The sequence below is a fragment of the Moschus berezovskii genome, chromosome X (assembly GCF_049115385.1).
Source record: "Moschus berezovskii isolate FMDL1 chromosome X, NW_MosBer_1.0, whole genome shotgun sequence".
In the NCBI taxonomy this organism is placed as follows: Eukaryota; Metazoa; Chordata; class Mammalia; order Artiodactyla; family Moschidae; genus Moschus; species Moschus berezovskii.
Genome location: NC_142488.1, coordinates 120,793,737 through 120,809,651, shown reverse-complemented (window position 1 = coordinate 120,809,651; position 15,915 = coordinate 120,793,737). Strand labels below are relative to the sequence as shown.

The window sequence follows — 15,915 nt, the reverse complement described above, 5'->3', positions numbered from 1 at the left end:
TAAAATGTGCACATTTGCATTTCCTTTTAAGACTTTATCCCTCCCCCTGCATATTTCATATGCTGAGGTATTAATGACACATACCAAGAGCACCGACTTTCGAGTTATTTGCTAATGCCATCAAGGTCAGGGATTCCAGCAGCACACATGAGTTGCCATCTTATTTGGGTGTGAGGTTGAGCTGCAGAAGAGACAAACAGGACTAAATCCATTCCCACCATAAGGAAAACAATTCAGAGCATCAGTGACAGATCTGTAAGCAAATTGAAATGTGACTGCTCAGCCATTTCCACGTTACTCAAAATGGCTAGGAAAATGGAGTCTTTTAGTTGGTAAACTTTTTAAACTGAGTTAGCAGATATATTCATAGCTAACTCTTAGTACATATGTGGGTCACCCATTTCTAAAACCCTAGATTATACTATTCAATATTAAAACCATTTCGAGAAGGATTTAAGCTTCATTGACTAATCCAAGGTCATCATTATGAATACCTATTATCATTGTATAGTGTGAATAGCAAGCCTCATTGTATTTTGTTTCTGATTGGTTGATGTCTAAATAGCTTGCCAGATAATTCTCCTCTGTATTTGAAGCTAATGCTCCTGGTGATCATTATCTACAGAAGAGTAGCTATTTTTAAAAAGAGAGAGAGAGAGATAACTATTAACTAGGCTTCCCAGGTGGTACAGTGGTAAAAGAATCCACTGGCCAATGCAGGAGGCCTGGCATCCATACCTGGGTCAGAAAGATCCCCTGGAGAAAGAAATGGCAACCCATTCCAGTATTCTTGCCTGGAAAATCCCATGGACAGAAAAGCCTGGCAGGGTGCAGTCCATGGGGTCGCCAAGAGTCAGACACAACTGAGCACACATGCATGGGCACACACACACAAATATATCCAGGAGGTAAGAGTGAAAGTAAGTTTTGCTAATTATAGCCATAATTAATGCTAATTTTCTGAGAGATATAAAAAACATTACATCCACATAAGATTATTTAGACTCATGCTTCCAGCAAAAACTTGTCACTGAGTCTAAGAGCTCTCATTATATTTGTAAGGTAGAAACATTGATTTCTGGGAATGTGGTATATCAAAATGGGCCCATGCCCTAATAAAAAGTCTGTGGAGTGAGATTTTAAGGAACTTTCACTCGTATTTTTGGAGTTATTCAATATGTGTACATTGTTTTTGCCCCCCCAAAAAATGATAAAATATCATTTTTTATTAAGAGGCCAAGAAAAGTACCTCATTGCACCTATTGCAAAAGTATTAATAACTATGCTGTACAATGCCTTTTTAAAGATAATTTTATTTATTTTTGGCTGTGCTGGGTCTTCCTTGCTGCCTGGGCTTTTCTCTAGTTGTTGTGAGTGGGGGCTACTCTCTAGTTGTGCACGGGCTTCTTATGGCTGTGGTTTCTCTTGTTGCAGAGCACGGCTCTAGGGCACGCGGGCTTCAGCAGTTGCAGCACATGGGCTCAGTAGTGGCTCGTGGGCTCTAGAGCACAGGCTCAATAGTTGTGACACACAGCTTAGTTGCTCCCGACATGTGGGCTCTTCCTGGATCAGGGATCAAACCCCTGTCTCCTGCATTGGCAGGCAGATTCTTTACCCCTGAGCTGCCAGGGAAGTCCTACACAATGTCTTTTTTGTGTTAATGTTGCATCATTAAATGACTGTCTTTCAGATACACTCAATTGTTTTCATAGGTATCTGATTGTCAAGATTTTGAGTGTTTTTCAAAGTTTCTTTCACCACCAGATAGGATTAACTTTGTATTTAATCAATCCTTGTTCATTACTGACTTTTAGAAATAATAATAAATGTCAATGTCTGCAAGGCCTTTAAATATGAAATAAATAGAAATTTTTTACCTTATTGTGGAATTGATATTTTCAGTATTTATCCCCCTCAAACAGCCCTACTTTAAATGTCAACTATTACCTGCACTTCTGGACATTAATCTATTCTTAGTAAGTATGGGCACCCTGAATCATTTTCTCCTAATAAATACTGTTTCCTGGGTTAAACTTCCTAAAACGACGTTGTAATTTCATTCTCGATCCCTAATTCCACTAAAAATAATAACTTCATCACCGACAATATTAGGGCCAAACTTTTTTGCCTGTTTGATTCTGGCCCCACCACATTCACCTGTCCTTATTTACTTCCTAGTATGTACTCGCTGTCTTTGTCCCATGAAAATGTGGTGGGTTTTGTTTGTTTTATTTTTCCAAGCATTTTAAACAGCATGGTGCTTCCTCTAAGATACTTTACAAATATTAGCTCACTTAATCTTCACACAACCCTATGGGATTGGTAGATGAGGAAAATGAGGCATAAGTGACTTGCCCCAAGTGGCAGAGCCAGGATTCAACCTGGAGCAGACTGGATCCAAATTCAATGATGCTTAACCACTGAAAATATTACTTTTGGTCCAAAGTAGTCACCACCTGAAACATCATTTCTTCTCCTCCACTGTCTATGTTAATTTTACTATTCATTCTTCAAGACAGAGCTCAGGTAACACTTTTTACATGAAGTCCTTCCTTAGCTATTCCATCCCGTACTATTTTCTCTTGCTCTGGCACTACATCAGATGTTATTATTTAAATGACCAATATATCTCATCTCCCAACTAGACAGTGACTACTTCCTATACTTTTCATATCCCCCAGAGCTCCTTTCATGGCACAGTCCAAGTGGCAAGTGCTCAATAAATACTTGTTAAATGAACATGTAACTCAAGGGGGTGGAGAGGGAGGCTCAAGAGTGCGGGGGAGATATATATATATAGCTGATTTAAGTTGTTGTACAGGAGAAACTAAACACTGTAAAGCAATTAGATTCCAATGTTATAGTCATATAATTAATTTATTGTATTTATTATATTTCATTATTAAATTCATTATATTTATTTATATCATAAAGCAATTATATTTCCAGTTATATCCCAATTAAAAATATGTAACTCAAAACTTTGAAAAAGACGTATGTTTTGCCTTTGTATAGCAAAGTGATACAGTCATATATATGAATTAACAAAAGCAGTTCCCGTCTTTTGATGGGGTGCTCATGGTTTATAACATAAGTGGCATTATTTTGAGAGAGGGATAACTTAGGTATGGCATTGGATTTTTTTTTTCTTTTTGCAGCGTGAGGCAGTTGTAAAATAACTTAATGTAGCTTTTTACAACTATGTATTCTATAGTATTTTTTCATTTGGTGAAATTTTAACTGTTGATGTTTTTGGCATTGTGCTTTGTACCATTTATTAAATAAAAATTTAAAAATTAAAAAAATATGTAACTCAAAACTTTGAAAAAGGCGTATGTTTTGCATACTGCAAAAAATATATTTTTACATTTGTGAAGTGAACTCGCTCAGTCGTGTCCGACTCTTTGCGACCCGGTAGACTGTAGCCTATCAGGCTCCTCCATCCATGGGATTCTCCAGGCAAGAATACTGGAGTGGGTTGCCATTTCCTTCTCCATTTTTTTTTTTTTTTTGTGGAGTCAAAAACACCTGTTTACACTCAGTCCCTCATCCTACTCCTCCCATAATTCTTAAAATCCTGCTTAGGATTTCTCTCACAGAAAGTTTGTGAAACATGAACTCTTTGCCAGCATCCTGCTCTCAAGCACGGAAGCCATAATAGCAGGAGACTATCCGCAGCACCTGGGACAGCGTCTAAGACACAGAACTGCACGACAACAGATTTGGGAAAGAGAGCCCGTAACGATTCCTCCTCCAGGAAACAAGGGCTGGGTGGGAAAGCGCCAGCAACTTGTCAAAGAAGGAAGTCCACTCCGAATCTGCATAGCCAGGTGCCTCGGCTGGACCTCCGGAAAGACTGGAAGTGGACTACCGTCAGAGAATCCGGAAGGCTTAGGACCTAATAATCAGTGGCTTAAGCAGAAGAACAAACTGTGCTGGGGCCACGCTTTGTGAGGTGCCGTTACAGGTTCCCGCCATTGACACAGCGGCAGCACCGGCCACGACCGTCCAGCAAAGCGGCTTCACCGGTCCCTCCTCAGACAGCTTTCTGAGCTCGCTTAGCGGAGCACGGTGCCCCCAGCCCTGGGAAACTTGCAAGCAACTCCGCCCGGGGTCTTGCCAAGTGTTCGGACAGCTAGGCGCCTGCGCCCCGCTTCTCCTTGCGGGCCAATCGCAATGCTGCGCGGAGCGCCACGCCTGCGCAGTAGGCCTCCAGTCGCGCTTCCCCTTCTCCAGCTGGGGCAGGCCGGCTTAGCTGTCCAATGCACACCCGGAGCTGGGAGGAGGAGCTTGCGTAGAGTGCGTGGGAAGGGAGCTGGGGGAGCGGGTCAGGGCCCACGGTGTGTGACCCGTTGGTACGTGCGTAAGAAGAGAGGAGGAGGAGGTCCAGGGTAGCGGTTGCCGAAATGTTCCGGTGTGGAGGCCTGGCAGCGGGTGCTTTGAAGCAGAAGCTGGCGCCCTTGGTGCGGACAGTGTGCGTCCGAGGCCCGAGGCAGAGGAACCGGCTCCCAGGTGACTGACCCATCCCGGGCAACCCCCACCTTGAAGACCCAGGGCCTGGGTTCCACAGGCCCGCTATGCCGCTCAAGGCCCCCACCCCCACCCCCGTCCCTGGGGAAAAAAACTAAACACACTCACATCGATCCTGTGAATTCCGAATTGGCGGGATCCAAATCGTGAGTTTCGCAAGCCGTGCCGACCTGACCTTCAAAGGATCTGAGCCCGGTAGTCGGCTTGAGGCCTCTTCCTGTGAGGGTTTGCTGTTCAGGGATAACAGAAGAGCTGGCTGTCTTGTATTGTCCAGTGCCACCTCCCGGCCACCCCCGGTTCGCCTTTTTAGAGCAATGAGGTCAAGTAGACTTTGTCACTTACCGATTGTGAGACTTGAAGCAGGACACAAGCCCTACGCCTCAGTTCTTCAGTAAATGAGCATATAACCTGCTTACCTTCCAAACCCCAGATGAGATTCACAGATTTGAGTCCCTTGGGAAACAGAAATAGTGCAATGCAAGTAAGAAGTCTGTCCGTTGTGCGTCAGCCACCAGAAAGAGTTGGCCCAGAATTAATTTGAGTTGAGTTGCCTGGTCAGTGTAATTCTTGATGGTCTCTAATGTTTCGAAGAAACAGTTCACAGAACACACTGTATTTGCCCCCCGCCCATGAACTTGTTTCAGCAAATTCTAGAGCTGGAAGGGATTTCATGGTAAAATTCAACCCGCTCATTTTATAGATAATAAACCGAGGTACAGAGAGGTGAAATTACTTGCTCAAGGTCATATACCTAATTAATAGGTAGAGGAGAGGATAGTTTGCCGGTTTCTAGGTCGCTAATCCTCTTGCCCCAACTCCACACTGTTTCCTAAAGTTTGATCTCAAAAGGTTAAGGATAAATCTGGTTCCCCTCTAAGTCCATTGGGCATCAGATATCCTTGAATTTATCTAAACATGTCTTGAACCTGCCAATTTTCAACCTGCACAACTTCAAGGGGGTAAAGAATTATCCACCAGTAGAAGGTGCTTGTTTTTTTTTTTCATCAATAATCTTTGAATGGTCACCCAAGGATATTCATATTAGCAGTGTCAATATAGAACTGCCTTGAGGCCTTTTCAACATGGAACTGCTTGCTGGGTGCTTTTTAAAAAGTGGAAAATATTTCCCTTAGATTGTGAGAGTCTTTATAAATGTACATTTGAATAGTTTTTCCAGTTGCTATCCCTCAAGAAAATGTTTCCTGATGGGGGTACCTGAGGTATGTCCTAAGGCGTGTTGCTCTTGAAATTTAACACTTATGCCTTAGCAGAGGTCTGAAAAACTAACATCCTGTCTATGAGGTCATCTGTATGGGTTTTGTACGTTGAATTGAGGATGCTGTATGTAAGTTGGACAGAAATTTACACAGAAATTTAGGTAAGCTGACGATTTTCATCCACAGTGGGCTTTGAAACTTTGTGTACTTATTTTGCCTAAAACTCACAACTTTTGCCAGCATTCTGATGTCTGAACAAACGTTCTCATCAATTAAGTGTGGATTTGCAAAGGTGAATTGATTTAAGAGATGTTTGAGGTGGTTGGTGATATTAGAACTACTGAAAAATACTCACTAAAAGTGTTATTTTCCATTGCATGATTTTGTTTTAAGGCAGTCTGCTGTAGAGTATATTCTGACTTCTCAACAGATCCATCCACCTTTTTGTATACAGTTATTTGTCCTTTGGCCAAGCACCAAAGGGTAACCTTATTATCTTTAGCAATGGGTGGGGGTGGGGTTACAATTTCAAAAAGAAATGATTCTGTCGTTTTAGGAATCAACCTTGTTTTGTGGCTTGACTAATTGCTCTTAATCTGAATTCCTTTGCCCATACGTTTACCATATGTTTTTACGTAGATCAGGGAGAGGCATGTTTGTAGATAGGCCATTTCCCCTTCCTGTTTTCCCCTCCCTCCCCACTAGTTCTTTGCTAGGATTATAGCAAACTTTAAACCTACCTTGGAACATCTCATCCACATCTGTCACTGTTGTCAAGTTCATTTGCATTATATGTTGCCTTTTGCCTTAAAGCAATAATTACTACTATCTGGTTATTTACTATATTTGGATGCTCTGCCTCTTTCCAGAAAAGATTGAAGGTAATTTATAGTAACCACTTTGTGTCGGCATTCAGAATTGAGGAGCATATGGGTTAGGTAGGTAATAGATGTTTTCTGTTCTGTAGTTTTTATTTGGTTATCAAACATTGTGCTATCGATGTGATCAAACTCATCACTGACCCCCGACCTGAGGGTCAAATGTTTGAACATTTTGCTCTGTTCAGAACTCTTTTCACCCTCTTAAAAAAGAAACTGGATTCCTTGTGGGCAATGATCCAGACTTCCTGGACACTGCCAAATGACACTTTTTTTTCATTTATTTTTATTTTTATTGGAGGCTAATTATTTTACAATATTATATTGGTGGGTTTTGCCATACATTGACATGAATCCGCCCCAGGTGTACATGAGTTCCCCCTCCTGAACCCCCCTCCCACCTCCCTCCTCCCTTTATCCTCCCTCTGGGTCATCCCCGCATACCAGCCCTGAGCATCCTGTAACATGCATCGACCCTGAACTGGCGATTCTTTCACATATGATAATATACATGTTTCAATGCCATTCTCCCAAACCATCCCACCCTCAAATGACACTTTTTTGAAGCCTAGAAGATAAGCCTTTACCCTTTCTTTTTGCTGGGACAGAACTTTCCAGAAGGAAATTTTAGCGAGTCAACCTTTTCTTCTAGACATTTGATAATATTTTAAGGGAGTTGCTGTATATTGTAACTTGCATGTTTCCAAAACTTGCCTGGTCGAATAAGTTAAAGTGGAGGGCCAACCCCAGCTGTACCAAGTGAGAATCTTTGGAAGAGAGCTGTGGATTCCCACGGCTTATATTTAACAAGGCTGCTGATGTAATTCAAATAATCGGGCAAGTTTGGAAACTGCTATTCTGAATGAATAATGACTCCCTTCTGTTCCACTGACCTAAGGACTAAAAAGCCAAACTGAGCAACCTTGAATCTCTTGTGATTTGTGTCAAGCCCATTTTTCAACCTTGAATCTCTTGTGATTTGTGTCAAGCCCATTTTTCTGATATTCAGAATAGTTATAGCCATTCTCCCCTCCTAACCTATACACTACCCGAGGACAGGAATTTTGTCGCATTTAGTTTTGTGTCCTCAGCATTTTGTACAGTCTGGTACATGGTAAATTCTCAGTGACGGAACCCTAGTACTGTGAAGGACTTAACTTTGCAGAATAGAGTTAGATTTTTTGTGTGTCATAAAAATCATTTTTCTTTTGGTGCCTTTCTTCGGAGTGTTTCTCACAAGAGGCATTTAGCTGCAATGGACAGATCACCTAGGCTTGTCTGATCCTGTGTTCTAGACATGTTAGAAGAATAAGTTTGATGTTCAGAAAACAAGATTCAAGAGCATATTGGACCTCCTAACCACTTGAAATTTCTGGGTGCCTCAATTGTATGGATGTATTTGTGGAAAAGGGCTTCTGGGTGTATGGAAAAATAGGAGATTATGAAACCTACAGCAGTGAATTTGTTGATTTAGGTACTATTCTAACACTAGCCTGTGGTATTCAAAACTTCTTTGCAAAAATTTCTTCAAAATGTTCAGTCCTTATCAGTAGAACTGGGATGAATTTCTATTTATCTTATTCATTAATTCATGAAATATTTATTGAGCAAACTCCTACAGGAATTGAATCCTTGCATGATATAATGAATATAGACAATAATATTGTATTATAATATCAGACTTGCTAAGAAACTAGATCTTAATTATTCCAACAACTACAAAGAAATGATAATTAATATGACATGGTAGAGGTTCTAATTATCACAAAAATGGCAATCATATTATTATGTATAAATGATCAGTTTTTAAAAAATCGTAAGTGTGAGGAAGAAAGCTCTACTTTGGTACATGTAGTCTGACTGCAGAAAATCTAAAATAAGTAGATTGGTGCAATGAGAAGTCAAGGAGTAAGGGGGCTTTCCCACATTAGTAAGACAAGTGAAAAGGCATGTTTCTCAGTCTTTATGTAAGATTTCCTAAAACTCTGAGGCTGTGGTAGGAAAGGTGTGGGAATAATTATGTAGGTAAAAGAAAATTGGGGGGAAATATGAATATCCATACCATATTATCACCTTTTACAAAATTAAAGTCACTAGATATGTAAAAAGTTGATTTGTTAATGACTGTATTGTGTTATATTTCTTTTCAAGCAATAGTGTAAATGTAAAACCATTTACTTTTTAAAAAGTCAACTTGCTTTTAAATGTATTTTTTTGGCAAATTGAGGCAGAAACTGCTGAACTTAAATTATTATATTAAAACAAAGTTATTATGGTTTTTAGATTTAGGATCTTCTAGAGGAATAAAAGGAGAAGGCAATGGCAAGCCACTCCAGTACTCTTGCCTAGAAAATCCCATGGATGGAGGAGCCTGGTAGGCTGCAGTCCGTGGGGTCGCTAAGGGTCGGACACGACTGAGCGACTTCACTTTCACTTTTCACTTTCCACTTTCACACATTGGAGAAGGAAATGGCAGCCCACTCCAGTGTTCTTGCCTGGAGAATCCCAGGGACGGGGGAGCCTGGTGGGCTTCCATCTATGGGGTCACACAGAGTCGGACACGACTGAAGCGACTTAGCAGCAGCAGCAGCAGCAGAGGAATAAATCGGAGAAGGCAATGGCAAGCCACTCCAGTACTCTTGCCTAGAAAATCCCATGGATGGAGAAGCCTGGTAGGCCGCAGTCCATGGGGTCACTCAGTCACACACGACTGAGCGACCTCACTTTCACTTTTCACTTTCATGCATTGGAGAAGGAAATGGCAACCCACTCCAGTGTTCTTGCCTGGAGAATCCCAGGGACGGGGGAGCCTGGTGGGCTGCCGTCTATGGGGTCGCACAGAGTCAGACACGACTGAAGCGACTTAGCAGCAGCAGCAGCAGAGGAATAAATGGAATTTTAAAAACATTTATTTTTGGTTAAAAAAAACTTGGGATGGAGGTAAGAGACAACTAAATTCATTGTACTCTATCTAACAATGCGGAACTTTTTCTACCCAGTTTCATTTTCTAAGCTCTGAGATTTGTCAGTTTCTATTTCTGATGCTTCATCATTTTTATGGACTTCTGAAAATCAAAAGCTTGCCCAGATTGAGATAAGCTTCTCAACCCTTGCCCATGTTTTTATTTTCATGATTTGTTGTTGTTCCCAAATATAAGCCATTTTATTTCATTCAGTGATGAAAGATTCTAAAACAGCTAAGAAATAAAAACAGTAGAGAAAAACACATTTCCAGTTCTAAGAATATAGATCCATAGTTTCTTATCTATAATTTAGAAATGAAAATAGGACTAAAATTATCAAGTTTGTGGGACTCATTTGTCAAGTTTTTGTAACCTGAACTGGAGAGAAGTTAACTTAGAATCTTTTGTTTATTCTCTTCATTGTGATTGGTCATAGAAACATTAATGCGTGTGACTAGGTTGCTGCCCCTTATTATGCTGGGTGTTACTTACTATATGGTATATGCATTATATACTTAGCACCTAATAATTCTAAGCTCTGGGATGCCCATGTTCCCAAGGATTTCAGGTAAGAGAATGCAGCTGCGTTTTGGACATGTTTATACCCCCTCTGAGCCCTGTAATTGTGAAAGCTGGGGAAAAGCTCCCTGTTTTGAATTTCTGCAAGTACATATGGACCAGCTACCGGTGCTGTTCTGTTTGTCTTTTAAAGCTTGGTCAGATCTGAACATAACCTACTTGCCTCTCGAAGTGTAGACTGGCAGCATCAGTGTCACCTGGGAACTCATTAGAAATGCTGTTTCTTGAGCCCTATCTCAGATCCTCCAGCTCAGAGACTCTGGGGTGGGGGTGGTATAGGTCTGGCCTTCCATGCTTTAATAAACCCTCTGGGGGACTCTGATGCCCACTCAAGTTTTAGAACCACTGCTCTAGATCAGGATTGGCAAACTACAGCCCACAGGCCAAACCCACATGCTTTCCTATGCCCCTTGAGCTAAAATTGGTTTTTCCATTTTTAAGATGGCCCCAAAAAATTTTTAGTAGACGGTTTTTTGAAAATTATTTAAAATTCACATTTCAGTGTCCACTAACAAAGTTTTGTTGGGACACAATCACACCCATTCATTTTTATGTTGTGGTTGCCTTGGCACAACATTAGCAGAATTAAGTAGTTACAGCAGAGACTGTGTGGCCTGCAAAGCTGAAAATATTTTCTGTCTGGTTCTTTACAGAAAGAATTTGCAAACCCCTGTTCTAGGTCAGTAGTCAACATGAAGACTGTCACAAGCAGGGAAGGTGCTGGGACCTTCTTCCTTCATTTGAAAATGCCAGCATCCTCCTGGAGAAAGAAGTCTATGAAAGTCTGACATTTCCATGTGTGAGCGTTGATATGATCCTCAGATTCTTAATAGCCATTCCGAGTTTCTACATCAACATAATCTTTGTATTATTTTGGAGGACTTGGAGCCAAGTAGTCAGTGGATATTTTAAATTTTGTCATTCTAAAAAATATCATCCAAAATTCTTCAGTTCTTTGGGGGAGATAAATTTACCTAATTTTTTTCCTGGTTTTCTTCTGAGATTTAGCATTTCTGTCTTCCAGGACACATTACCTTTCACACAAGGCTAACTCTGTTCTGGTTAGATTGCGCTGCTGGAGTCTATTTGTGCAAGGTTTGAGCCGGCCATTTAAATTACTCCTTAGGTGATTGTTAGAGTATCCCAGGTAGCCTGTAGTTAACTTCTTATATCTGTCTATTCAGTCATCTCTCCGTGTTTGCTTCATTTACGGTGAAGATGTGAAGAGAGAAGTATTTGATGAACTGCCCATGTTTTTCATTACCTTTTCTGGAAGCTATAAATTCCTCCCTGTACAGCATTAAATTATACTTGTCAAACTCCAACAACTTTAGAGTGTATATTCTGATATCTGTTGTATTTGTGTGTACAGTTTTAAGTTTTTTTCTCCTTGGTCATTTGACAGTGAATATGACACAGCCCAGTGTGCATTTAAGTCTTTACTTGTGCAATGCATTGACGTTTAGTCATAAACATGTATTAACTATTTTATTTTTGTATGTGTGTGTGTCTTAATAAATTGTGTTCCTTAGGCAACTTGTTCCAGCGATGGCATGTTCCTCTAGAACTCCAGATGACAAGACAAATGGCTAGCTCTGGTCCATCAGGGGGCAAAATCGATAATTCTGTATTAGTCCTTATTGTGGGCTTATCAACAATAGGAGCTGGTGCATATGTAAGTAGAAAAGCAGCTTGTGTAAAGAAGCTGCCAAACAGCTCCCATTAATAGACTCAGTACTACTCTGCTTTAAGACTTTTACAACTAATTCTCCTTTCTCTTTTTGGAAGAATTTCCAAAGAGCCTTCTTTAGAGTGCCTACTGTCTAATAGTCTGTGAGAACCAATTTGGGAATGACTGAAATTTAATCTCTTGTTGATGATCTTTGCTCTTTGCACTTGTCTTTTTCCTCTTTACTTGAAAGCTTCTGCATTTCCTTAGATTTGACTAATCTATGGAATTATACATTTTCTCTTGGATATAATGCACTAACCTATGAATAAGATCAAAATTCATTGCAGCTCCTTAGCACAATATTTTTTTATTTTGACCCATTTGCCAAATATTGTATTTTTCCTTGGCTTGGGATAATAAACATTTAAAAACAATAACTTTCAGTTCAGCATTCCTGAAAGGAAAACTTATCCAAGAAGCTCATCCAAAGACTAAATTATAGAAGTAGGTCTAGTATCTCCAGGTTTAGGATGGAGTTTGTGTGAGGTGAGAAATGTGCTTTAAACTGTTATATAGTATTACCACAATAATATCCCCTTAAATGAACTGTGATCAGCTTAGCTGGTGACAGAGGAATTATTCTGTGGGCATTTTTTTTTTAACTTGGCAGAGTTTACTGTGACTAAGCAGATCAGTCTAAAGCTGGATCATGTAAGGTTGAGTGAACCAACTTAGATAACACCTAGTAACGCCCTTGATTGAAGGAAGCTGTTTATTTTACTTATTGAGAGGAAATGGTTGGACAGCATTACAATTTTAGTTCTTTCTACATTTGATAAGAGGGTGAACTTTTCTCTGTTACTCAATCATTGCATTAAAAAAAGGAGGGGGGAACATGAAAATTATTTGAAGTCACTTAGATGATCATTCTCTGACCTAACTCCAAATGCACAAGGAAAGTAGATAGCTCTTGCCAGCTGTAAGTTGAATCAGAGTAAGAACTAGGTGAGCTCTGTCTGGTGACAGACTTTGAGGAAATATACATTCTCCTCCAATCCTGGAACAGCATTTGTTTTTCTTTTTAGCACAAGGTAACCAAAAGCACTTCCCTGCCTTTATAGTGAATGTTTCTTCATTAATACTTAGCGCTTTTTCTATTTCCCTTTGTTTCTTTCTTGGCCTTGTCTTTACCTACAGTTGTGCAGTGCCATCACCTAGGACCCCCTTCTAGATCACTAGCGTCTACAGGTGCTTCTGGGAAAGATGGCAGCAGCCTAGTGTACTTCTTAATTGTAGGAGCAACAGTCACTGGGGCAGGAGTTTATTATGTAAGATACTTACACTCAAATATATTTTGGGGGTAGGGTGGGTGAGACCATGGCACTAATGAAAACTTGATCCATTAGAACATAATGAAACATTCGTGGCATGTGCTTTCTAGGTATTTATTAAAGGGACATTGTCAGTCACTAGGGAGTCCTCAAATCTCATTCTTCAAACTGTTAAAGTCTTACTGGAAATATCTAAAGCCATACATTTAATGATTACTATAAATCCTCATCATCAACCCTGTCTTTGAAACTTTTGCCAGTTTCATAATTCTTTTTTTATGATGCTAAATTATATTGTGCTTTAGTGCTGCATACCTAACAAGATAGTCTCAAAGAGTAAACATTGAGTAAGCAAGTAAAGGTGACTTGAACACCATCCATTTTGAATCATTTTAGGTAAAATATAATTTCTGTGTTTTGTGGGAAACAGTAAATTAACCCTACTTTTATTGTGAAAGGGCATTTTATTGAATGCTTCTGAGGAGGTCCAAAAAGCCATAGAAATTGCAGTGTGCTCCACACTCACCCCCAGCCTCTGTTTCAACTAAATTCATTTGGCAGTGTCCCTTTTGTAATCTGTATGTAATTTGGTCAAACTAGTGGCTGAAGTGGTATAAGCTAATGCATTTGTGTCAACTGCTTTTTTAAATGCCTCTCTTTCATTATTTAGATACTACCCTCTAAACCTTAACTTTTCCATTTCATAGCTCTCTCAACTTTTCCCATCAGTTCCGCCCCATTCATTCAGAAATAGATTTAAAGTGTTCATATCTGATATGTTTGAAACCCATTAAACCTCTGGTTCATGTTGCTGTACCAGAGTTGGATGGCCTCCACAGAGCTTGCCAGGCGAATCTCTTAATGCCAGGCCACAGGACAGGGCCACTCATACTGTTGCTTCCTCTTGTCTTAGAAATGTCTGCGAAGCACAAGTTCCTCTCAAGCCATTCAGTTAAATGCCTCATTGCCTTCTGTGTTTATCCAACACTGGTAATAGTAAAGCTGCTGTATTATGGTGGTTTTAGGTTAAATGATAAGCTTTTGTCTACCTACAACTTTTCAGACTGTTGTGTTTTGTTTTAGATTACATTTTAAATCATTTAAAACATGATCTGAGGTGACTTAGATTTGTCCGTGAGCAGAGGAGCCTGGTGAGCTACATGCAGTCCATGGGGTTGCAAAGAGGTGGACACTGCTGAGTGTGCATGCACATGCACACACACACTGCCAAAGTGGCTTTTAGAATATTTAATGAGATTTAGCATTTGAGCCATTGTTCAACTGATAGGACCACATTGCCTCACTCAGAAAATGAACTGTTACCTTTCATATTCCTTTAAGTGGAATAGATGGCATTATATTCATCTGTTTAGAACAGTTGTCTGCTAACATATTTCAGAATTTTGTAGTTTTTTTTAACCTGACATGTATTCATGTCACCGACTGGAAATCTGCAAACTGGGGAGACAGAGACACTTGGAGGAAAAGTTAATTTTTATTTAGTAGGTCTGTAACTTATTTTTATATCAGAACATTTACTTAAAAGCTAAATATATAAATATATGACAAACCTCTTTCTTGTTCTTTCCCCAGTAAACCTCAAGGTATTTCTTGGTCTCCTCTTCCCTGATGTGTGAAGCCAATAGGAGGTGTGAGAGGCCTAGGCTATTATTGGATATCTGTCTCAGTGTGAACATGACCCCAGTTTATTTCTCTGTTCACTCACAGTGACCAGCTTAAGCCATCTTTTTAGGTAGAAATCCCTTTCTTAAATACTTTTTTAAGGAATGAGTAAATGCTGGACTTGTATATAATATCTGCTGCCAAGATTAAAAAAAAACAACTCTTCCTGAAATTAGTATTACCTGAATTCAGTTTATGAATTTGATGAATTTAGTGGTAAATTCAAGGAATAACCATTATCTTTTAACATACAGCACTTAATTTTCTAATCCATTCATGTTGTATATTAGATGGTTCCAGGCTGATAAATATCAAGTGCAAATCTGAGAGTTCAGGTTCCTTAATTCAGTACATTGCTAGTGGATTGCTCTGTAAGAGGCTCATATTATTCTTAAAACATATTTTATGCTACTTCCTCTGATCATCCTTACTTTTTCCTCCAATTAATTATGTGGGATTTCAGCTGACATATGGTCACTTAAATTCCTGTCTTGTTGACCCTGCGGGATACAAAAAGAGCAAAAGTGTTATAACGAAAACAAGTCGTTCTTGCCTACTGCTTTTTAAAAGATCTTCAATAAATTCTGATGCTGAATTAAAAAAAGAAAACTAGTCAATTCTAATGCTGTGTTAAAAAAACTAGCCCTTCAATTTGAAAGGAAAGAGAAGATAGTATATTTTAAATACAGTAGTTAAGTGAGATGTTTGCCCATTAAGTATCTGAGTGTCATTAAAGAATAGGCCTTTGAGGGAAAGATGGGTTACTCTATGAGACTAGGCTTACTGGTGTTCATGCTTCAGGACGTTATCTAAGTCATAACTTGGGACATCTTCCAAGAGAACTTGTGGCCCAGCTTCCTACCCAGGACCCTATAGATTGGTTTCACAGCCAGTATCCAGCAGAGTCCAAAACCTGTTTTATAAAGTTTAGCTCTTCCTAGCACTTTATTCTTCCAGTATAAAGTATTTTTCTTTTTCTTTCAACTGTACCTTCAGAATTAAACATGAGGAAAATTCTTCACATAGAGCCTAAGGAAATCTGAAACTGGAACATTTTAATCT

General features: G+C 39.7%; 1 protein-coding gene across 1 annotated transcript in view; it reads left to right on the top strand.

Annotated features, from left to right (window-relative positions):
- The first annotated feature begins 4,246 nt into the window (after positions 1-4,246).
- Positions 4,247-15,915, top strand: part of AIFM1 (apoptosis inducing factor mitochondria associated 1) — a 29,128-nt gene continuing 17,459 nt past the window's right edge. Inside the window, exons 1-2 of the mRNA XM_055438625.2 lie at positions 4,247-4,512; positions 11,700-11,842. Coding sequence (XP_055294600.1) covers positions 4,407-4,512; positions 11,700-11,842 — 249 coding nt within the window. The 5' untranslated portion in view covers positions 4,247-4,406. The remainder of the gene's footprint in view (positions 4,513-11,699; positions 11,843-15,915) is intronic.